Raw genomic sequence first — 25,975 nt, 5'->3', positions numbered from 1 at the left:
TGTGCGTGCTTTAATGCATACTAGAGGACGGTTATGGAAATTGGAAACTCTTTTGACAAACACCTTTAATTTTGCTGCCAGATGGATGCGATCGCCCCGAGGAGATACAACATACTTGAGGGCAATTACTGATCAAATAATCTTGCTGCTGAAAAGGACAGTTGAAAAGAGGAATACGTGGACTGAGACAGGAAGACAAAGCTAGACAGTAGTGCTAATAAAGAGCTGACTGTTCTAGGATCTGAATGAGTAAATGACTCCAGAATTAAATTACGACCATTAATGATCTCACAGCGCAGAAACGTGCAGGAACTTATGAAGGCACACGTGCCTGCCCACGTTCACAATCCACAAACGTGCCAGCTGCATGTTTGGCATCTTTATGTGTACCGACCGAGTTGAGTGTCTGAAGCTCTAATACATTATGCATCAGCCCTCAATATGTCCTTGACCAGGGTTACATACATTTCACATACATTACAGATGTAATCCATTCTAAATGAGCTTAGACTTTATGTAGTTAGGTGCAGAAAACACACGAGTCAGGCCACTTAAGGCAAGATAAATACCGTCATGCTGCGAGCTCAGCTCTTCTTATAGCTTTAATGTCGGCACAAGTAGGCGCAAAACCGTACGAGATGATTGTTTACATACTGCAGTGGCGGCTGTGGGATTATTTATCGGGATGGAGGCAAAAGACACTGAGGACTTCTGCTTACACAGTCGTCGTGTTGCCGTCTGGCTCGTGCACCGAGCTCTGATGTAACAGCCACAGAAGACCGTTACGTTCACTCAAGAGTCAGAATCAGAAAAACAAACACACGCAGCCGCTCAGCTCGGCTACTTTCTCTCTTTTTACCTCACAGCACAAAAGGGAGAAACTAGTGGACTAGTGGAGTTAGCTTTGGCTAATCTTACATCTAATTTAGCAGTTCGTCTTCTAAATGAGTGGCATAAAAGTCTTGGCTTCACTGATAGGCTACAAATATTGACAGTGAAAGAACTACAAACAGGGAAAGTCGATCACACAAATTCCATTGTGTCCCATTGAGGCCCATTTTACACCCATTTACTTGTATTGTCTACTAGGTCTGTAGCTGAAATGAAGCAAAATAGAATATTTTTTGCAGTTAATTATGGTAACGTGTCTCTACAGTATCTATGATAACTATAACAATTCTTAAAAAGTAACTTAATATATTTGCATATTTTAAAAATTGAACAATAATGCGTTACGGTTGTTGACTTTGAATTCAGCTTTGTGACTGCTGAGGTGCCGCCGACATACCGTAAAATAACAACGAAATTCAAACAAATATTATCAGTCTGAATGCATCCCAATTAGTTTCGATATCACCATCCTAACGCAGAACTGCAGTGACACTTTTTCACTTGATCATTCTGCACGTGTTAGAAGCTGTTACATCAAACTCTGACAAGGACGTTTTCCACATCAGTGACACTGAAATACATTAATGAAGGTAACCCTACGGCAGAAAGAGCTGTCCTCATTCTGGGTATCGGTGTCCTTGTACAACGTAATTATCACAAAATAACATACTCAACATGGTTTGAAATATGGCTTAAAATATTGACTTGAAATATGTTTTGTAATCTGGGTATAGAACATAATTTTACATAAACATGTGTGGTTACAGTACGGTACAGTATTATTCAAACATTTATAGCCTGATTATGAATCCCTGGCCTTTTGCAAAATTGAAGTCGTTCAATATCAATTTACATGTCCAACTCCCACCCATGGTTGGCAAGATGATATTTTTTTGAATGGCTCCTATTATCCCGTGTTCAAAATAAGAGCCTAAATAGATGCACCGCGTGATACCAGTCAAACCTCATTAAAATATTCCACCTGTAGCCTTTTCTCCCGCTGAATTGCTGAGCAGTTATCAAAAACAATAAAGGACAAACACGATTCCCTAGCATATAATCAAAGAAGAAATCAGTGAAATCAGCATCCAACAGACCCCATGTGTGTGTCTGCATGTTTGCATGTGCTAACCTGTTTCCTGGTCACAAATCTGTTCGCAGGGCTCCGTGGTCCTCTGGCCACAGTAGTCCCGGACCCACTGTGTGGATGAATTGGTCTGATAGTACAGAGTAAGCTTGGCCGGATTTAGCCAATTAGAGACATCCAGGAAGCTGCCCATGCTCACCACAAAACTACTTCCTGGAAAGAAAAAAGAAAAAAGAAAACACATGAGACATTATTTTGCTTGTAAAGAGATAAAACGATAAAGAAAAGGCATTAGAGAAGGCTCGACGGTTTGGTATTTTAAAAGCTCTATTTTGGGCTGCACTGAAAAATCAATTGGATAGGAGGTAATTCTTTTGTTTTCACTGTAATTTTATTTCTCATCCTGACCAGACTGAATTTAAATGAGAAAATTAAGACCAATAATGTGTGTATCGATGGGATTTCCTTGGTAATTGCAGTAGTGGGGCTAAAAGGGTTTCACGAGTCAATCAGTAAAGGCTGTGCTCATTGACGCTGACTTACCTTTCTTTCTTATGGCTCTCCAACCAATCGTTAAACCCTGATCACCGAACACGATTATCCTTAATTGATGCCAATGGGTTTGAGTTCCAAAGGGAGCTGTGAGGAGATTGTTCTTCTGCTCTCTGGGTAACACAGCCATTCGTATACAGCTATATTGCGTCTATTGCATACTGCCGGGTCATGGAAGGTAAATTTGCTGAAGCATTGTCGGTAAGTGTACGTTTCTTTACCAACGTGAATTTAAAATGCATTTAAACAACAGGCTGAGGTACAAAGAGAGTGATTGTGAGGATGCAAAGCGTTTCACACATCTGAGTCACAGTTACAGGTCCAATGCCCTGCAGAAAGGTGCATCAACTCAGATGAGACATACCAGACAATGAATGCGTTTCCCTGCACTGTGCAACAAAATAAGGCAAAAACATCCCAAGCCTCGTGCACTTTAAAAACATTTTCTTTTTTGTTTTCTTAACATTTTGGTTGTTTCAAATTCCTGATACAAATACACAAACGCTTGTCTCCTCCCACACACATGAAGTCACCAGCTGCTTCTTTTCACTTGACAGGAACGTACCGGGACAGTCTGACCCAAACAAAGCCTTCTAAAAATACACACATATGCTGAAAGTTATATTTTCCAAGTATCATCTATACGCAGGTCTTGAACAGGACAATAACAGGCCTCCCTGTTGTTGCCTCTCGGTGTTTTTTTTCTTCTCCTGCTTCTGTATAACAGTGCTAAATGCAAACCATTTATAATTTACACTCATAAAATAAGTAAATAGTGATTACGGTGCCGAACTTCTCCAGAAATGAAAGGTGTGGCTTGCTTCTTCTTGAAAATCCGAGTAAGCAGCACAATTAGGCTTAAATACACAGAGAGCTGCAGAACTGATCTTTACAAGCGTCGCCCAGGTCACGATGAGCAAAGGTAAGCATAACAAGGCCACCTCTTCCAGCACTGCAGTTTAGCGAACACATCTGCCAGTAGTTCTCATTTGCTGAGCGAGTGGATACATTTAATGGCTTCGGCTCACACACGCAGTGAGGAGGCAATTGTTAGATTATGGGCTGCTTTCTCTGAGACCTGTAAAGAAACCCCACTTGAGCAGTATTGCTCATTTAGCTGTGCATGTTGTGAATTGAGTGCAGAAGAGTTGGGAGAATTTTTTTTTTTTTTAGATGAATCCCTTTTCAGCTGTTTTGGAAACAGAACGAGTCACACATCTGTGACACGGCTGCAGTGAAACGACAAGGAACTTTATTTGATGTGTTTGTATTCATTATATATTATCAAGTTATGTTATGCAATGTGTATTGTTTCTGGTAGCTATACAATGCAAGCTTATTGTAATCGGGGTGCTGGACAAATGAAACAGATTATTTATTATTATACCTTCATACATTTTGTATTTGCTAGAGTGGATTATCATCTTTTAATTAAGTTATTATCACCTCTGACTTAATGTCAGGAAAAAAAAAAACTCTCATTACACTCAATCTACTTGTTTCCTACAAATAACCTTCTGTGTTGTGTTGTGTTTTTGCTTCCCACTTCCTGTCATGCCTACTCATCCCTCGTGTTGAGTTCACTGTTCATACTGATGCTTGACCTCATCACATGTCTGCTCAGATGCCTCTTTTCATTATATATATCAGCACATAAAGGACACCTCATGTCTTGTGTGTCAGATCACATGTTTTGCTTTGTAACCACAGTGATCTTCTTTTTTTTTTCCTTGCCTGGCTTTGCCTTTTTGTGTCTAATGTATATTCATATCTGGATTATTTTTTTTGTTTGTTCGCTTATCTGTTGGATTTGTTTGTTTGCTCTGACTGTCTGTCTGCCTGCCGCCGACTGTATGTCTGGCAGACTACCGAGCTAAGTCGCCTTCTATCACATCTGCTCTGCCTCAGGTGTCTGCTTTTCTAGTGCATGCTGGTTACTTTGCAGAGGGAAACTAAAACTACAAGTTTAAAAGCCCTGGCCATAAGTCATTTAGCAGCCTTTAGCTCACCTCACTGTAAAACAAAAATGCTGCATGTAATACACATCATATCGACAATATTTTCTTTTTCCAAGGCCGTCCCAGTTTATATTGCATTAAAAGCTGGTAATTTATCATCAGATAAAACAGAAAAAACTTGAGGAGCATCTACATTTTTCAAGACAAGTCGTGAACATCTGGATGTCGTTCATCGATGGTGGTCGAGCAAACGTCAGAAGTTTAACACTTTTAGTTAACAATCAATTTGCAGAGCCTGCACATATTCATGGTAAATTTCCCAGCATGCTGACAAGCAGCGGTAGAGATATTCTCCAGTGAACTAAAGTGTTTTGGACATGCTGATGGCTGGTTGGAGCAGAACTGGTTAGAGGAAAATTACTTCAACTATCTCACTACATAAACCCACTTGGTGTTTTTTTGTCTTAATCCTGGCTTGTACATATTACTGCACGTACACTTACATAATATAGGTCATACGTTTAAGGTATTATTACATAGCACACAATCTGTGAGTGTGTGGGTGGACTAGAAATGATGCCCCAATGGAAAGAGCACCTGATATGTGAATGGATCTTTTACAGATGCAGCAATCATTAGTGCACATGTTCCATTTTGGCCTCTCTTCCTTGTTAGGTTCATACTGTGGTGTCTTGCCAATACATGGACCAAATATATAATTATCTTAGAGTCAACAAGGAATTAAAAACAGGTATGCGGGGCAATTTGTATGAGCTACCTCGGCATCCAGAGTTCACTTTTTTTTTTTTTTTTAATATTTAATCGATTTTTCGCCGTATTAGCAAGCAAACTGATAAGAAACAGTATTATCAAATACTTCATTTAAATTTGACTTTGGAGCATGTGGCTTGTTTGTATCCCAAAGAGAACGCCTGTTATGTGGCATGAGTGCAACAGAAATGAACCTCGGATCAACTATGTCACATTAGCTGAATAGTACGTTTGTGTCACGCTAAGTGAAAATATGCAAACAATAAGTTTAATCTTCAGCAGGCAGTCACATGAAATAAAATCTGCATACTGAAGATTTTCAGTTCAAAAACAAAGGAAAGAAAAACGATCATATTTTCAGCACACTGCTCTTCATCAGTTGAATGGCTCCAAATATCGCTCAGTCGTTTGTAGTGATAGGAAAACAAAACGTTTCCATAGGGAGCTTTCAGTGGGTGTTATTCTCCTGAGTTTTGCTCTTTTATTTCATTTTTTTTTATTAAAATTTTTGCAGGATGGATGTGCATCTTTTGTACTTCATCAGTTGTGCAGAGAGGGCACTGACACTGAAACGTATTGAAAATGAAAAACCACAAATCACCGTTCGGGGCGGTGGAGATTTTAATGCAAGCCATTTGAAAATAGAAACAGGGAGAGCATGCTGAGCTGTCCCTGGTCCATTAGCTGTTCCTCCTAACAAACAAAAAGTATACAAATTGCATAATATTTTTCGGTACTCAACAACAGCATGTAACTTGACAGTCATCCCTGCTGTGTGCTCCTTGAGGGACAACTACATCCAATTACAGTTGAAAACAAACAAAACAACATTGTACAATGGTGGGTAGCGACTATTATGAGAACCTGCTGCACATATTTACATTCTATATCCAATAATGAACTCCAAACTTACAACCTGGGATAGGTAAGAATCGTATATCCTCCATTTCCTAAGGGGTATAATTCAAAAGTGACAGGTGATTTTACGGTCTTCCTCTCCAAGTTTTATTTTGAATTTAGTTGGTTTCTTGCTTTTTTTTTGTTCCTTGTGCAGAATCTATATCTGTTGGACACGAGCTTGTCAGATGTCAGAACTTCTGGGTTTTTCCACATCATTATATCATGTGGTTTCACTTTTAATTACACATTGCAGATGATTAGATGATTTCTACATGGCTGAGTGAGAAAAAGGTAGATTTTCTAGATTTTCTATTCGTTGAACGTTCGGCCAAGGACTAAGGAAATACACTTACCATCCGCAACAAAATGCTCAGGCACATGGAGGGTAACCTTGACAGTGAGGGGGCAGGAATCCTGCGTAGCATAGACAATGGCAATGACACAAGTGCTGATGGTAATCAGTGTCAGGGTGACCTTATTTAGAGGACTGTGTGGGTGGCCTAAGGGCAGAAAAAGAGAAAAAGGTAAAGGTACACAGTTTAACAGAGGCCCATTTGTTTTTATTACGGTCCTAAACAGATGACAGAAATATAATAAACAGGCACAAACCACAAACCTAAAACGAAATCATCTACTTTTGTGCTGTGCTTTGTTGAAAGTACGGCCTCCAAGCCTCCCTAAATCCTTGAAAATAAAGTTAATTGTACTCCTGATTTATGAATGTACCCCTGATTCAGGTTTGGTCCGCACCAGTAAAAGATGACTGAGAACACCGCAGCTTCTGCACACACAGCCCAGAATCATTTGCCAGTGTGATATATGATCTTATTGCCACTGACAGGGTTATAGATTGGTTGTTTTGGTTGCCCTTTGGCTCTGTCAGGGCTCCTATTTCCAAGCCAGGACACGGGGAATGAAATTAGCTGCTTAACCTTCTGCCTACTGATATTTATCACGGGAGAGAAGTTGGCATGTTAAGAGGTGGTTTTACTGGGATGTGAGAAGGATAAGGCAGCGATAGTGCGGGTTTGGAAACACTGCTTTAACTCAATTCCAACTGTTAAATATGTATTGGTCCTGTTGAACCTCTCAAAAATGTACTTTGGTACTTGTTTCAACCGGTTCCATAAAAATATCACACAATATTTCAGAATGTGCAGGCTTCAGAAAATGTGTGAATGCTTTTTAGTTAGAGAGCTGCACAGTTTGCACCCTGTTTCATGCAAAAGTCAATGGTAAGCATAAGCTATTCATTTTTATCAATTTTATGCACTTATTCAGGTGGTAGCAAACTGTTGTGCTCAATATTGAAATCATTAATTTATTCATTGGACCGCCACTGACTTCTCAAATGTGAAAGTGATACACAGCATTGAAGAAATGACCTTTATGCTGGTTGGAGATATGTTACAAAATGAGTGTATATCGCAGAAAAAAGAGAAACACACAATTTTCCTTTCAAAAGACAATTTCAGTTTTTCCCTTTCTTCACTAAAGTGTGATTTTATCAATCGCAGATGTATCGGTCAAAATGTTTAAACTGAAACAAATTAACATCATGCAGCTCAGAAATGCAGCTCAAGGTCAAAAACAGGGAGACAAAGTTAAAGTAATGAGTCCAAGTGTACTGAATCAAATGTCTCCCACTGTGATGGTGCTGCGAAGGGACAGAAACAACAGCTGTCTACAGCAAAAGTGCCAAAGCAGCTAATCCCGCTGTGGTGTGATGTCACCGGGCTTGTGAAGAGGTCCCTCAATTACTGTAAAAGCTTACTGAGTAGACAAAAGCATGTACGCTCACGGTGACAAACACTCACATTATGGGCGCAAACCAAACGCACTCAAACACACATAGACGCGTTTAGTAACAATAGACAGGGAGAAATGTTTTTATGTAAAGCAATAATAATCTATAATGTTTCCACTTATTTTCATATACTTCTTTTACCACGGGCTGTAACTTTAACAGTCATGAACGTGGAGTTGTGTGACCTTATATACATGCTCAATATCCGCATCAAAAAATCAATCCAGTCATGCTGTTTAAAGTTTTTAACATGCTAAAAATATCCATGAAAACAGAGATGTTTTTCAACTTAAAATGAAGTCATTTTCAGCAAGTTTTTCAACAGAGTGAGAACATGAAAATAAATAAAACAATAAATTAAAAAAAAAAAATCAAGGACCTTCAGGAAATCCGAAAAGAAAAAAAATCCAAGTGGAATGTAGTCCAAGGATTTAATGCTTGTGTTGTAACCTCTGCTCTCGAAGAAAAAAAAGCTGCTCTTGATGTGTGCTTGTGCCGGCCAGAACGGAGAAAGCAGTTTGCAGTGCTGAAAGTCGATGATTATCTTGTGACTGCTAAAAATGGGTTCCAGAATTCACTGGTACTGAAACACTGTATATCTTGCTGCTGACCTTCAAATCAAAGTAATAAATGACAGTATAAGAGCCAATTTGGAAGTGTGAATTAGTCATTTAAAATATAAATGATGTGTCAGATTAACTGTGATGACAAACTAAAGTAGGAAAAAGGGTTCCACAAAAGTCAACACACTTGCCCAGGATTACTTTGAGAGGACGGAGAAGAAATGCCACATTTATGATCTGCATTAAAAACTGCAGGAGGAGGTTGGGGTGGATGGTGGGCGTACAAAGCTCTCACACCAAAGACTGCAGTTTGGATTCAGAATAAGATTAATAGTTTCTTAATATTAACTATCTATAGTCTATAACTATAGACAATGAGGTGGAGACATTCAGACATGTTTCTTTGGGTCACCGAGTCATACAAATGCAAAATCCACATACAACTGCTACTATCACATTTCACTATATGAGATGGGAAGTTAAAATCATGCTTTCCATCAAAGTTATTCGACTCAGCTCAGCAGAGCCTCCATTTACATCAGCTCGTATATCTGCTTTGAGTGTCATTGAGCTGTGCTGCAGAACAGCACTTTAAACCCCACCGGGTCCCCGGCATGACTCCTTCCTACTTCCAGCTATGCTGACAATCCCAGAAATGTCTAGGCTCATTTCACTCAGCTATAAGACACCCTCCCATTACTCCCTTATATCCAACCAGGTTGGACATCATTTGTTTTAAAACATCTTTCATTGTATTTTATTTCCTTTTTTTGTTGTTGTTTTCCTGTACTGCATTCACAGCAGTATGCAGTGGATAAGAGGATCTCCTCCCGTGGAAGCTAATGTGTTTAAAATGAGATGCATTTATTCCAATACTCAAAGAGCAACGGCGGTGCTCCCGCTCACCTTTGCTGCGTCGTCGTCCTCTGTGCTGCTCTGTGTAGAACTTCATTTGGTTGTCGTCTTCGGGCTCTGACCCTGATTCTGCTTGAGGACCGAACACACCTCCGGTTACTGGCGGAGAAATGTTAAGAGAAAAAAGGACAAACAGAAGTATTATTCGAATCTGTCAGTCGGTCTTTATGGAATTTCTTTGGAAAGCATGATGGTCATGTTATGGTTGCTTAGTAGGGTGGAGGTGAGGGAGCAGCGATCCTGACATTACAAACTCATTTGAGCGTCGTGAGTACAGAACAGACCACTTTATTGTCCTAATGTTTGGGACGACAAAATTATAGATTATTTGTTAACCAATTTCCCACTCCTCTCCACCCCTTCCTGTCCTGTAGGTAATTTGTCCATCGTCACAAAGTTGACAATGCTCATTTTTCAAATTATATCAGGTCACCTCGGCGGAGGGTTTGCATGTGTACCCATGTTCATATATGTGTATGAGTCAGAGTGACAGCAGGAGGGAGGCTGTGTGAGTTAAGAGGCTTTGTTTGTTCTGCCTTGGCACTGCAACATCAAAACACACATCCCTGCTAAATGCACAGGGGGCTGCCACCAAGTGATAATTGTCAGGGATTTGCAAAGTGTTAAGCCACTAATGGATAAATGGGTAATCTAAAATAACCTCAAATGTGTGGGGAAAATAAATATATAATATATATAAAATGCCCAGGAGAGAGTTTATATTATGTTTAGTATAAGTAACACGTAACAGATTTTTCAGGTGTGGCTTACTTAGGCTTAGTCATGAAAAAAAAAACAACAAAAAAAAAAAACGTATGCTAATAAGATATATCTAATTTCTTCATGGTTATACATGTGTTTTGCTTGTATAACCCACAGGATCACAGCGATTACACTTTTTAATCTCCGAGAATAGAAGAAAATCAATCCTTTTCTGGAGGCTGAGCGAGCGTCTGAAAAGATATGCTTCACCTGTTGCCTGCAAATTAAAACAATTTGAAGAAAGTTATTTTGGTTTGTGTTGCCAGTACCAAGACTTAAGAAGACACGTGAAGACGGTTGATAATGACAAATAAACATTTTCTCTTCCATAAGAGACGAAAGCGTTTCTCCCACAGGGATATAGATTATAAATAATGACTCTCCATAGTCAGGCGCTTCCTTTGTAACAAGGTTGGTGGATGATTATAAATATTGCAGCAAAATTTAGATGAATGAGTGTTCTCAGTTTAAAATAATTATTGACACTGCTTAATCACATACACTGGAAAAAAAAAGAAACATCTAAAAAAAAATTTTTTTATTATGTTCTGCTGCCAGGACCTATTCTTTCCAAATTAGTATTGATATAATTTCCAAATTTCCAAGTTATATTACAAATTAATAATTTTCAGCTATTAAAGTGAGATAAACACATTATCTTAATGAACAACAGTCAAATTTTACATTTTTTCATGCAATATTCAAGTCAGATAAAGGCTCACTTGTATAGCCATTAACTACAACATGAAGTAAATCGCATGCAGCCAGACATTGTGCATTAGTATGTAAAGTTGAAAAGGCTGTACAGTAAAATATAATACCTTTTTCTAAAGCTGGATAAAAGAGGAACATTCACAGCATTCAAGCAGGGGATCTTTCCAGGTATTGCCTCCAAGCTAGTTGACGTCAACTAGCTTGGAGGAGAGCCCAATCTAATTTTATCTTGGTGTAAAATGTGTACAACCCAAGACATCCTTTAAAATTACAAAATAAAAACCCTCTGACAAACAACCAATACAGAAAGGAAAATATTGTTTTGGTTTTATTTGAGTCAAACTGTGTGCTGTTGTGTTTCGAAGCACATTTAAAAAAAAAGAAAAATAATGACTATTTCTTTCCAAGACAGTTGTATAAAATTGTCAAGGTCAAAAGCGAATAATAGCTATAAACTTAAAAAAAAAAATCTTTCTAAGTCAGTTCACTAAAGGCTAGAGATGCTAAAGAATAAACCACAAAAGTAGTAATATTTCTGAGGCAAGGTATCTGTTTGAGCACAGAAAGGTATGCTGATCCTGAAGCGGTACGCAGGACGCCTTTTGAACCTCTTTTTATCAGCTAAAAATCTGTTATTTTCTTATAAAAGGCATGTCATCCTTATTAAAAGTAGTTTATTGCCAATGATGGAGCAAATTACTCTCGCTTCCTTGTTCACTGGACGCAGTCATAATTCCCTGGCAAATGCAGAGCAATGCCAGGTGAAATACCCTCTCATATAAACATTATGTCATTGCTCATGAAAAGTTTCCTGCACCATTAAGATTTCAGACATGATTAAAAGTTCTATTAAATCTTAGTGTGTAAAAAAAAAAAAAAAAGGCCTCCAGAAAGTCGCAGTCGTTCTCCTGGTCTGGTGCACTCAAACAGGTCGAGAGCGGAGAGTTGGATTTCAAGTGTGAGAGTCTGCCGGTGTTTGGAGAGGCAGGTAAAGGCAATGTGGTGTAAAATTGGTTGTGAATTTATGCATGGTGTTCGAACATGCCCGGAGAGCTGGCGGTGGATGGAGGAAAAGGCAGACTGAAGAAGATGAGCGAAAACAAGGACAGCTTCTCAGGTCAGCCTGATAAGAGTTTGCTTGGTTGGAAAAAGGTTTCGTAATGAAGAAAGTGTTTTGTAGAGCTGTTTTACAAAATCAATGGAAAAACAACACAAAAGCTGTAAAAGCATAATAAGATGAAAAACTATCCTTAAATAAAACGATGCATTTAAAGAAATGTCCACGACTGTAACTGTGTTTTCATTTATCTTATTTGACAAAATAGTATTCTGGTGTCCTTTATTACAATGCATGCATTTTTTTTTTTTTTTTTATTAAAGTCTTTTCAAAAGAGTTATTCAAAAAAAGGTAAGAGAGTTGTCAATGTCTTCCAGGTAACATTTGTAAAGGTACTTCAGGTCTTTTCCAATCTCCAGCTGTGTGCATCTCAACTGTGAATACAGCTTAAAATAATCACTCAAATCATCAATGCCGTTTTCATGTTTGATTTGGACCTCAAGAGGCTTTGAGAAGGCGAATAAGTGCTTCTTGATAAAAAGGAATAAAAATAGTCTCGCACTGTGAAAGTAATTAAACTGACTTATCTTCCACAACCAGGTTGCACCATATTTACACATATATTTTTTTTTTTTAAATAACAATTTGAGGTTGTGGTGATGTGTTTAATTGGGTTAGATACAGAAAAGCATCAGTAGGGGACAAAAATCTTATGAAATAATGTTGTAATAGGAGAATATTCTGTGTAGCACTCCTAAGATTTCAAAGATATGTGACAAAGTACTTTATAACATAAAAGGAATCACAGGGAGAAAGAGAGAGTATTTAAATACTAAAAGTACAAAATAAAGAAAAACATAAAAACACAGTACCAAAGCCATCAAACACAGCATTGTACATACACACAAAGGGATCGCCTTATAATTATGCTGACACAGCAATACTCGTTAAAGAAAACTGCAATTTAATTGGTATTCATGAGAGGTTTGTAAAAAAAAAAAAAAAAATCAGTGCAGTTTGATAAAACAAACAGAAACAGAGACGGAATCAACAATAAAGAACATGCCAAAGAAAACGATAAACAAACTATCACCAACATGTAAATAAATTATCAAGAGAAGAGAAATGTTCAGGCTGATTTAGCAGCACAGTGAACATCAAACTCATTTTCAAGTTGAATCATTACACAATCACAACTCCCTGAACCCCCTTTGTTTTTGTTTATGTATAATAAAATGGTCAGATGTTGCTTTCATCTATTGTTGTCTTTTTGATTTTGAAGTTTAGTGTCGCTCTGTGCCAGCTCGTGTCTGCTGTCACTCAGATTAGAACGGCAGGCTGGCGCGTTTTCCTCTTTCCTCATCCAAACTTTCCTTTGAGAGGCTTACACACTCATATGAGTTGCAGATACCCAGAAACTGTATTAAGCTCGGTGAATCAGCTGGAATATTCAGTCACTGCTGTACTGTACATGCAGTCCCCGTCATTTCCATGATCTTCACTCGTGTGCAAAGAACAGAGGAACATTGCAGTAATCACACAAAAGGTGTGTTGACAGGCACAGTGTGTGTGTGTGTGTGTGTGTGTGTGTGTGTGTGTGTGTGTGTGTGTGTGTGTGTGTGTGTGTGTGTGTGTGTGTGTGTGTGTGTGTGTGTGTGTGTGTGTGTGTGTGTGTGTGTGTGTGTGTGTGTGTGTGTGTGTAATCCAGCTGACAGGTGAATTGAGCTCCCAGGCTGGGCCACAGATTTGATAAATAACACACACAAGAACACATCTGAAACAAGGTGCAAAAGTCTTTGGAAATCAGGCCCTCAGTCTTTTTGATTTCACTGCTTATTCTTCCTTTCTCACCACATTTCTTCCCTTGTCAGTCCGTTTTCTTCTGTTTTGATCTGTTTTTTCCCCACTCTCTCAGGTAATACCTTCAAAACCAAGTCCCATAAAAAAACATCAACACCCAGAACACTGAAGCTAAACTCCAGCATGTCTGCACTGGCAAATTCAGTGACAAGGGAAAACCCATCATGCGTTTACCAACGGTTTCACAGCCCTGAAGTCTTTCTGTCAGATCTTCCTTTGTCATCATCTGTTTTGTTACATATCAGCGAATCCAAACAACACACAGATTTTTACCCCCAAAAATAAATATCTACAATTGAATATGCTGTAATATGTTCTAATTACATGTCAGTTGCTTTCAATGCTTTGGAAAGGTGTGATTCTTTCTTGACATGATTTATTATTCATTCCAGTCTTCTCCCACTCAGCCGACTTCATTTTGATAAAGGCAAAGGCAGCTCCTGTTGCCAGGTAAAATGATCCCTCAAAGACGACAACAGCATGTTTTTATGTGGAAAAACGTACATCAGTGAGTCACAGAAAGAGTTGTGGAAACAATGAGAAGAAATATGCAAAATACATGATTGTACAATCAAAATGTTTTACTTTTTTTTTTATATATGATTTGTATTTCTATGCTGACGATAAACCTTTAGTAGACTAAAGGATAAGCAAATCATGAGTTTTGTCATTTACAGCATATCTAAAATAATATTAAAGCTTGAACAATGAAAGCTTCTGACTGCAAGTGTGCTGGAAATTAAGTATAAGGGTGAGGGGTTAAGACGGTTTTAAATAATGATTATTTGATTACTTCCATTTGCTTATCGTTTTCATTTATAAGCTGATTAATGAATAAAATGAGAGAGTGGATCGCATGAAGACACAGACTGCACATGAACATAAGATATGAAAGGAGGAAAAAAAGAAGAAAGCAGCTATAAATACTTGTAGTTAAAAAAAAAGGAAAAAAGAACGAGAAGTCACATTTACACCGAAGCAGGAATAATATGATTTGGTGTTAAAAGGGTTTAAAGTGGACGGAGCAAGTGAGGCAGACGTAAACACATATTTTAGAGAGAACACAAAGTGAACCAGCGAGAGAGGGGAGTACTGTTTTGTGATCTTTCCTGGAGGGAGAATGATTAGTGCGATGAACAGTTATGGGAAAGCAGGGAGGAGAGGTGATGAGTTCAATCTGAACAGTAAAAGCTAATAATCTTCTGCATAGGAGGAGAGCACATCACACTCTGGGAGCACTATGGTACTAAAAAAAAAAAACAAACAAACAAAAAAAAAAACGATGCTCACAAATATAATGAACCTTATGTACTGAATCTGGAAGTTATGGAGTGGAATTGAGGGCGCAAGAAGATTGAATTAAACTCCAGCACCCCTCACATTAGCATATACAGGATTACGTACTTGTTTCTGGATTTATACTCTTCAAATATAAAGAGTACTCCCTGATTTCTACTGCATTTACTCTATGCGGCCTATTAGTGCGGCAAATGTGGCCTGCGGCTCGATCCCACCGGGGCCGGCGGCGTCACGTTCTGGCTCCACCACGGCCACCGGAGCTGATCGCAGCCGTCCTGCACATTGCCTGTGGTTCCACCAGACACGCCGCAGTGCTCCTCAGAAGCAACTCTCTGCTCCTCTCCGCTAAAAATACGCCGGCGAGTCTATTTCTGGCCGAAGCCTGGTGAAGTTTGGGCAGAGCCGATCGAGCCGGGCAGGGAGTCGGACGCAGGAGAATCCGGTCAACTCTAAAATTAAAACGACCTGTGAAGACCGCCACCTCCGCAGATGTGACAGAAACCGAGGCAGCTGGAAATCATCAGCAACACCGACAGGACAATGACACTTGAATTCGGTTCAATTGTACCATAACCACCTTTAAACTAGTGGCGGGCGGAAGTAAAGGAAGTTTCACTTTGACGAGGTGACTTAGCCGAAAGAAAGGTATATCGATAATCAATTAACTTAAAGAAAACTATAACTGGACCGCCTGTAAAACAAAAGATGATGTGAATTTGTCGCCTTGGGCTATGAGAAATAGATTTTTATTAACAGACATAACAACTGAATAATTTATTGCACGGCAATTAACATTAATCCAATATTAAGTAATCAATTAATGATGGCCCGACACTATACTGAAGTAAAGAGACTAAAACATACAAATAGGCCGATTTTTCAGTTCCATATACTATAGATGGAAAACAAATATTGGATTGACACGGTTTACTAATCAAACGTATGCCCAAACACACATTAAAGTTGAGTGACACTAGCTTTATACAGTTTCAATCGATGCATAAAATAACAAACTTAAGTATATTCTACTCGGGATATACAGAGAAACAAACATACGGTGTGGACACATTGGACAAATGATGTCCTGGACCCGTCAGGCTGGAAGCTCTGGAGTCTATCACTCACAGCTTCAGTTTCCTTCGCTGAACTGGAGACCCCGTTCGCTCAGCCACTCTGAACCAATCAACAACCAGTGTCGCTGGCTAAGTGTGAAGTCAAGCGTTTATTTTAATGCAGTTGCAGCTGTGCATGCTGCAACTACAGCAGAGTATCTGTTTACACGGTGGTCAATGACCATTTGTTAAAAGCCGCTCTAATACTTTAACCGATACCAATAATTAACCCGAGGTCTACGCCCATTAGGACGCAACGACTTGAAACGATTCCCTATGGAGGACGGCCAGACCCGTATATCTACGCAGGGAACTTGGGTCCGGCAGCGCAAACGCAACCGCTGCAAAAACAAATGGTGTAATTACTAGTGTATGAATTAGCCACGCCACCTTTGAGTTGAGCTGTCAGGACACACGGTCAAGAAAACTTCATCTGTGAAGGTGTTTGGCTCCAACCTGCATTGTACATCTGAAGGGCAGCCTTATAACGAATTATGTAAAATGAAGTTACAGTCCACCGTGTGTGTGTGATGCATTTTAAAGTGCCATTATGAATTCTGCTGATGGGCGAGACTTCATTTTGCTGTGGAAATCACACTTGTCGAACTTTTTAGACTTGCAGATGTAAGAAGGTTAAAGTGTGGCTTTCCCAGAGAATCACCCGTATCATTATACAGACATGTGAATCAATATAGATGTGTTCACAGGTCGGGGTGCACTTGTCTGAACAAAAAGAGAAATGAGTGGAAAATAGGAAACAGTATCAGAGCTGATTTGCATGTTGACGGGTGGGTTGTGCGTTTGAATGCCGTTGCTAGCGTGTTTGTGTTTGCACCGTCACTTACTCTCTGTGAGTCTATGACTTTATTGTGACTTCTGTGACTCTGTGAGCAAGGCGAATTGCCTTGACCTGCAGCTGCTGTACTTAAATGTCAGCTCGCGTGCGTGCACTGTAAAGTGTACAGTGTATATTTCTGTAGGTGGATACTCATGCTGTGTGCCTGAGACTTACGTCTGTGACAATGCATTTGTGAGTAAATTAAGCTGACAGCAACAGCAGTCCCCACATGGCTCAGCAACTGGTAATCACATTAAGGCACAGCTGTATTCAGCAGTTCGGCTCTCTGACACGAGCAAGCTAAATATTTCCAACTCAAACTCAATGCAAACTGGCATCTACATTCATACAAAAGTAGGAGTATGCAAATTTCCCATTTATAATGCACACACAACATCTGAGAGGCCACGAGAGCAAATTCGATAAGTCACAATCATTGAGTTGCATTTACAATTTATTTTTTTTAAAGAAAATGTATGTGAGCACAAACAAGAAATGAAAAGTTGCAGCGCTTCTGCATTCATTGAAATACTGACTGTGATCATGGTTATTGTGAAGAATTGTAATAATTCCTAGAACGTTCGAGTCAGAATGATTTGAGAAATTGGGTTTTGTTCTGGTGAAACTGGAAACAAACACAAGTCACAGACTGCAGGGGTCAGGATCAGGAAGGAAGGCCTGAGGCGGTCCGTCAAGCAGTGCTGCACCCAGCTCAGGGATTCAACACTGCAAATCAGGAAATCAGAGAGATAGGTGGGAATCCAGGAGGTAGAATCTACGATTTATTTTCTGTTTTGTGCCGGGATCAGTCTGTCTGCTGTTTAAGCTGTTTGTTTTTTAAGCAAAGGATGCTCACAGGTGTGCAACGTATCTGTCTTCCATTTATTTCTCTCCTGTGTGTCAGTCTCCCACTGCTCTGTTGACTTATCCAAAATAATCCCAATCAATACTGTTTTACACACACACACACACACACACACACACACACACACACACACACACACACACACACACACACACACACACACACACACACACACACACACACACACACACACTCATTACACATAAACAACCGGCATGCTGAAAAGTTATTACAGAGGGCATCACAGTATAAGCACCACTGACACATTTTACAACCTAAATTTATGAGTGGCTACCTGTTAAAAGGGAGAGAAGGAACTTGAAAGGGTGGGAGGCTTAGCAAGGCTCTTGAACTCAAGTGGATTCAGTGTTTGTTCTGTCAACCCTATATTTTTTATATCATTTTTATTGTATCTAACCTGCATTAAGAGCCTACCTACCAACATGGAGCTATAGGTCATTTTAGGTTCAGGCTCTTGGCACCCTGCTGAACGCTGTTATCATCCTGCTTGGGCTGAAGCAAAAAGCCATGAGGAGTTGCATAGGGAAGCAGCTGTAACACAAATTGCAGCTATCCTAAATTCAATATTTTAAAAGGTGGAGAGATGGTGAAACAAGCTTTAGGACACTCTAGTAATGTCTGTCCCGGAAGTAATGAAAAGGGTCAGTGTAGTGTAGCTGCATCAATAATTAATTCCTGCTGTGGCCTGACACAATAAAATATCAGGCGCAATCATGAAATAAGAAAACAACTGCAAATCAGTCCTCTGTTTCTAACCGGTGGAGCTGGTCTAAAACCCAATCATGTAGCCTTAAAATTACTCCATTTACAATCTCGTACCCCTTTGGGTGTTATTATTGGGTTCCATTGGCTTCACTCTAATGATGAGCAGCAACAGTAAGCAGCACCAAAAAAAATGGATGCCAATCGCCCTCACAGGCAGCGGACTTTGCAGATTTGAAAGCAGTAAAGGTCATCTGTGCTGCTGCTTTCTATGCATGAGAGAGGTATATTTTCTTGGTTAAGTCCCTAAATTATACATAAACTCTATGTTCTATATTATGTAATACAGAGAATAGTCACATCCCCAAAATCTCCTGCATTGTGAATATTGATGCTGCTGCTGTAGACAACATCAAAGGCATTTCTGCAGACTCTGAGTTGAAGTATCAAAGCGCGGTAAAGACTAAGCAACAGTACCAACAGAACAGATTATAGTCAGAGGTGGGCAAAAATAATTTCTTCTGAATTTGTTACTTCTAAATTTAACAGCTTGAACCTCCAGTGCCTTCACTTACTTTAGAAATAAAAAGGACTTTAATATAGACATGAATATGGTTTGATACAATCACTGTGTTGCCAGAAATTAAATATACAAAATGCAAGTGGAGAAAATGGCAAGAGGACAGTAGTTCATGTACAAAACACACACACACACACACACACACACACACACACACACACACACACACACACACACACACACACACACACACACACACACACACACACAAAATGAAAGATCAGGAATATTTTTTTCCGCCTTGTTTTAGTACGAGTCAGCCAAACTTCATCCGAGTGATTTTTTGAGAACCAAAGGATCACGTCGCCGGCTGCTCCCAGAACTCCCACCAAGACATGACAGATGCACCACTTCTCAATCCTTCCCACACAATCGTTCTCCACCACAGCCTGAGTGTCTCTGCAGGCGTCGAGGGTTTGTTTTAGGGAAACTGTCGGATTGTTCTCGTGTAAACGAGTCTCCCTCCCTCCTTCCTCTAATTACGAACACAGAAAATTGTTTTATTAGTCTTAAGACCAAATCAGTAACTGCTGATATGCATAATTAAAAATCTATTTTAGGTCAGCTGTCAATTTACAAGCATTTACTGTATATACAGTCACAAATTAATTTCATGCTTCATGAGCTATTCTGGTGAAAATAGAAACACACACACACACACACACACACACACACACACACACACACACACACACACACACACACACACACACACACACACACACACACACACACACACACACAGGCTTGAAGGGCCGCCATCGATTTAAGAATGCCGAAAAGGACGCATTCCTTATGGCAATATCATAAGACATTTTATACGGACACCTCTTCATATTAGGTTCAATGTTCAGAACTTCGGGTTGTGTGTAGTACGATATGATATGTGCACCTTCCTCCACTAGGTGAGTTTTTTGGTACCAAACACACCTCAGATGTAAATTAAAAGTAGTGCAACTGCTTAAAGACATTATTACATAATAATAATACAACATTAAATGAAAGTCTTTGGGTTCCTCTTATCATATGAGGACCTCATTAGTGGATTTACTGTAAACTGTGGTGATCAGCAACTTACAAACAAAACAGCAAAAACATTAGAAAGCAGGGGATATAGAAATCTGGGTGAAAATTATTTAATTGTTATTTATATTGTTTTAATCTGGAGATTTACACAATAAAAATCTGTAAAAAAAAAAAAGAAAAGCATTTAATGAGACTTATCCATAAGTAATTTACTGCACCAGACAATGACTAAATGATTATCCATAATATGAAAAGAGGATTAATTAGAGAAAAGAAACTTGGGCAGATGGGTTGACAGATAATTGTGTGATCTGTCTGTTTTGTCTCTCTCTGTGTCTTTCACGCACTAAACACAATACAGTGTTCCAGCTCGGCAGTAGATCAGCTATATGGCCTGTTGTGGAGACGCTCGAGGCTGCAGACCTGCAGCTGTAATCACTGTGTTTTGTCTGCAGTGAAGATTGAAGACTGCTGAAAGTGGAGCTGAGCACAGAATGAACTCCTCCCCCCACCCCACACCACACACACACACACACACACACACACACACACACACACACACACACACACACACACACACACACACACACACACACACACACACACGACACCACAGACCCACTTTCATGTGCTACTTCAAAGCATCAATTAAACAGGAGAAAACCCAGATAATAACCATAAGGTTATCCTCATCGTAATGAGCCAAAGTATTCGTTGTGACACATCAAAACACGACCAGCGCTTCTAGCCAGCACATGGAAATGTATTAACACCACAGCAGGGGAGTATAATGCACCGTAGCGCATGCAAAACAAAAAAGGGAGCAAGTTTTTCAGGACGAATCTTAATATTTAACAAAGCCACAATGCATTGTGACTTCAAAATGTTTTCAGAATAATGTCTCCAGCAGAACAATGAGGGTGATACGTGGTAGTATTTCTTTCCAGGTTTGACTGTGGCTTGAAAGAGTGGCTTGAGCAAACAGCCTCTTAATACCCAACAGACTCTCTTTCGAGGGGAGGCGGGCAGCCACCAGCAACTCGCAGCACTTCACTTCCAGATCATTAGATCCAGTCTTCATAAGGCGATTCCAGGTTGTTGTATGGAACAAAAGAAAGGGCTTATGTCTGCATCTTATTGTAATTGGTGTACTCCACATCGGGGAAAAAACAACATGAAAACCAACCTCTCTCTGAACTTCAAAAGGCTTGAGAAAGTTGATGACACATACACTTTGACAGCAGGATGCAACAGCTTCTCTCAGGCGGGACAGGAATCATCGATTGGGCGTTTCAGTGTTCACTCCCTTTTCTTCACACCGACACTCCTACGAACTGAGCAGCTTCGGTTTTATGGCCCAGAGCGGGCGTCGCGGCTACTGAGCTGTCCAAGTGCGGCAACACTCCCACTGACAGATAGAAATTGACTATCTTTAGCAATGTACTTTCTGCAGTAGCCTTCAGTTTATGGATAACATGCTAAAAACATTTAGCCTCTAAACAACATACAGTCAACACTTTTTTATTTTTAGACTGCAGGCAAATCTGATTTGTTTCTTAAATTAGATGTTTGGTGCAGACTGTCCGCACTGTTAATTGCAGGTGAGCTGATTTGAGTTTCCGTGATACAAATGGATGCGTAGCTACGCTGGTTACGCAGCTTTCCAACACGGACGCAAAGTACCGGCAGACAATTAATTCCAGCGTCTGTCCAGGAGCCGTTGTTCTTGTTGTCCTCTCCTCTCTGACTGCGTTCTGCTCGTGGCAGCGCTGATTCGGCTCAGTTTGAAAACGACATCATCGTGTGTCGCGTTGTGAATGAAGCAAGAAATACGATTTCAGCCACCAGAGCATCCGGACCGGGACGCATGTGTAGAAATGCGATTGTATTTTGCATTTCAAACCACCTAGAAATGTGATCCGATTTGCAAAAATCACATTTAATGGTGTTTGTTTTTTTGCTGTCCAGACTTCCAAAGATCCATCTGAACACAATCTGGATATGACCAAACGATTTGGGAAGGCAGTCTGAACAAGGCCTTTGAAGACTTGCAGGAACACAGGCTAGATGCATGTCTAGCTTATAAAGACTGCCATATTTAAGAGTAAAGACAATATTATATTATGCCAGATGGAAGAGATGGGTGCATTTACATCTGTTCCACATCTGGCTAAAATGAAGATGGTTTGAGAAATCAAACTTCAAATCATCACTTCCTGTATTTTTACCTCATATGGAAACATCTGAGTTATTATATATTTAACCTTTAAGAGGTGAGAGTGTAAGTGGGACTTAATCATTATTTTACATTGTTTACAATTTGGATAATCTAATTATAATCTGAATTTTTAAAATTATATTTATTGTATAATGGTGCACGCCGATAACAATTTGACACGATCATCCTGACCGTGCTTTGTGAAATATCATCCAGCAAAGGTGTGGCTGCTAAGTAGAAGGTAAATCACAGAGAAACTATGCATGAGCCAACATTTTTCAGAGAGTCCAGGTATAAGATGGTGCTACAAGAAACTAGGGCAATATACTGAATGCTGACAGGGAAGTAAGGAATGTTACCACATAGCAAAAATTAAAATATGTGGGCTTGTGGACACCAGGAGAGGATCAGGTGAACAGCTGCAGGGTTTAGCTGAGCAGACACAACTGCTGCTGTAGTTTTCCAGGTGAGCAGATATTCACTTAAAGTTTTTTGCAATATAACTGGGAACCAAGTTAGCGGAGGCAATTTGATTAAACTATATCCAGCGTTACTGCACAACCAAGTATTAGTGTATTATTAGACTTTCCTGCTTCTTTCCTTGTTCTTGTTCCCGCTCTTATGCAGATGTGAGGAAAATCTATATTCCAGTGATTGGCCGTCCGTGGCGTTATTTCTCCTCCATCTCTCAGGCTTCAAGGAAAAAAAAAAGTGTGCATTTTCTGAAAATTGTTGTGTGCTGCTGAATGTTGACACCCCACGCATCACATTCTCACAGTAGCTACTGTTTGCCTCCCACTCGGACACTGAGGACAGTAGCTTTTACTTTCCTCGAGCAGACTAGCCGGCTGCTTATGTTTTCAATATTGGCATGGTAACTCTTTGATCCTCTTGTTGCTCATCATCAACAATCATCAGCATGGTAGAAAACTGATGATAACATCATCCCAGCTACTTCCACAGAACCAGTATGAAACTTTTCACCTTTTTACTTAGTAGGAGGGAGTGAAATGGGGCTACCAAAGGTATCTTAAGGATAACGGGATCCTCGTCTGTACTTTTGAAAGGAAATGAAAATCGACTGAGGCTTAAAATGCTTTTGGGATCCGGGGCGCATGTCAAATCTCTGCCGACTGGGAAGTGTGTCACTGTTGTTTGTAAGAATCATTGTGGTACTCGACACTTTTCAAATATCGTTGAAAAGACAGGCAGATTATTTGAAGTTGCTAATTTTTTTTTCTGTATTTTAATTGACTATTTATTTGGATCCCATTTAAAAAGAAAATTCAACTGGGTAAGACCTTGTCTTTATTGCGATCCCTCGTATTTCATGTCGGATAACAATCAAATTGGGTAGACATGTCATGTATGTCAGTAGCATCAATTCCACTAGCTCAGCCTAAGCACTTCCTGTCATTTCTCATAAACTGCACAGACGATGTCTTATGCACTACCTCTCTGTGTCACTCAGGTATATCTGCATGATATGGATTCCTAACAAGGCCAAATTTCTGCATTACACCTCTGGGTTCATGTTACATTTCCGACGTTATTTATAAGTGACAGTAAAGAAGAAAATCATGCGGGCACATGCAACAGAACCTGAGATGAATCTTCCTCACGACCCGGACACGCGTCAAATGCAAGATAACTATAGCTACTGCACGAATAAAAAGTTCTAAAAAGTCAAACAATAAGAAAAAGCATCTGAATGCTGACTTTCTGGTTTTTCCTCTTGGCCTCGCACTTCTCAGGGGATTTGCAATGCATTCATTTCAATTATGCAGCACTGACCTTTGGGGTCTCTCCAATAAAGTTTCCCCTTTGACCTCACTCCATCCGACAGAATCTATTCCTCATATTGTGTCAAGCGTTTGTCCCGTTTTCCTGTTTGTAGTATTGGCCAACACGTCTACATTCTGGACACTTTTTCACCTGTAATTATGGCCGCTCAAAGAAGACTGTTTTGATATCGACCTCAGAGCGGACGTCTCTCAGTTCTGCCCTTGACAGTGTTGAGGCTGCATGGATTGAATGGGAGAGGCATCCTCTGCCAAAAGGGCTGAAACAAGACACCTTTTATTATTACATAGTTAAATCCTAAACAACACACCAAGTGAAGTGTTTATTACCAAGAATATAAACTACCTCAACCACTAGCTATGTGACCCATGCATAGTATTCAAAACCTCTCGGTGTCATACTTTGCACCCTACAGTAGTACATGATGGTGATCGAGAGGATAGTTAATGCCTCATTTTAATGTTCATTTCTCACTAGTGATTGATTCATATTATTGGGAATGCGCCTGTTAATGAGCTGCATTTACTGCTGCTGTTTCCAATGTCACATCTCAAAATTTCACTGAGAATATTACTGACTAAGGGTCAAACTGCTCTCCAATGAAATTCAAGGAAACAAAGCAACAAACAAAGTAAGCTGACAGATATTAAAATAAAAAATATGAACACCAAATCACGAAGATGGGCCCCTTTTAAATATGCCATAACACAGAGTCATGTTTATATTGTAAGATAATTAATGATACTCTTAAATATATTGTTAATTGTATTGATACTTGAGCTATGTTTATGCACCGACACTGAGAAGATAAATGCGAAGCACACGCGAGATGTAGGTCTGGGTGCTAAATATGTAAATGTAGGCACGTTCATTCACAAATCATTTGCGTGACTACAAACACACTCTCAGCTTGAGATAAAAGATCCAATTATTTTTGTGGGGTTTGTTTATTTTATATTTACATGTGTTTCTTCCCTCATTACGAAAGTGTACAGGCCAAACAAACTGGAACATGTATATTGCCCATGGATGTGAAGTTGTATTATCTGATTGTAAATCTGATCATTTCAGTGTGGTGTTTTATGAAAAACAAGCCATGACATGAATTTTTTTTTTTATTTTTAGGTGGACAAGCTTTGTCATTCTAATTCAAATAAATGCAGATATTGGATAGTGAATGCTGCGGGTGTTGGAAGACGCAAAGAAAATACATTTATAAATTTATACATCACATGAGTCTAACTGAAAAATTGGTGCAACTGAGCTTCCAGCTATATCTGGCACATTGGCTGTATTGTGCGTTGCTCCTGTTAAATAAGTGATAGCTAAAAGAAAAAAGAAAGAAAAAACACATCACGAAAAGTGGCAAATTTTACAAAGTAAAAGGAAGAAAATGTTTGAAAGGTCTGTAACATCTTTCCAACAGAGCGTTAAACTTTTGAATGACTTGTTGTCCTACCTCTGGTGTGGCTGGGGACCCTCCGGCGGCCTGTGGATGAGCTGTGCATGACATGCTGGTAGTGAGAGATGTCTGTCGGCGTGTTGGGAACACGGAAACTGTCCTGGAACCTCTGCATCAAATCCTCTACTGACTCGCTGTTTGGGTCAATGGCTAGAAAAAAAGAGACACAAAGTGAAAATGGCAGCCGTGTCACAACGCCTTTAAATAAAAAG

General features: G+C 39.6%; 1 protein-coding gene across 1 annotated transcript in view; it reads right to left on the bottom strand.

Annotated features, from left to right (window-relative positions):
- LOC138630742 (astrotactin-2-like) overlaps positions 1 to 25,975 on the bottom strand; it is a 231,177-nt gene that overhangs the window by 115,611 nt on the left and 89,591 nt on the right. The window contains exons 4-7 of the mRNA XM_069715244.1: positions 25,761 to 25,913; positions 9,436 to 9,543; positions 6,513 to 6,659; positions 2,024 to 2,191 (exon numbers count right to left, since the gene is read on the bottom strand). Of these exons, the coding sequence (XP_069571345.1) occupies positions 2,024 to 2,191; positions 6,513 to 6,659; positions 9,436 to 9,543; positions 25,761 to 25,913 (576 nt within the window). The remainder of the gene's footprint in view (positions 1 to 2,023; positions 2,192 to 6,512; positions 6,660 to 9,435; positions 9,544 to 25,760; positions 25,914 to 25,975) is intronic.

The sequence above is a fragment of the Brachyistius frenatus genome, unplaced genomic scaffold (assembly GCF_029030835.1).
Source record: "Brachyistius frenatus isolate BFR_SWC_R1_liver_20210118 unplaced genomic scaffold, ASM2903083v1 Contig_140, whole genome shotgun sequence".
In the NCBI taxonomy this organism is placed as follows: domain Eukaryota; kingdom Metazoa; phylum Chordata; class Actinopteri; family Embiotocidae; genus Brachyistius; species Brachyistius frenatus.
The sequence above is the reverse complement of the archived record's forward strand: the minus strand, read 5'-3'. Positions and strand labels throughout refer to the sequence as shown.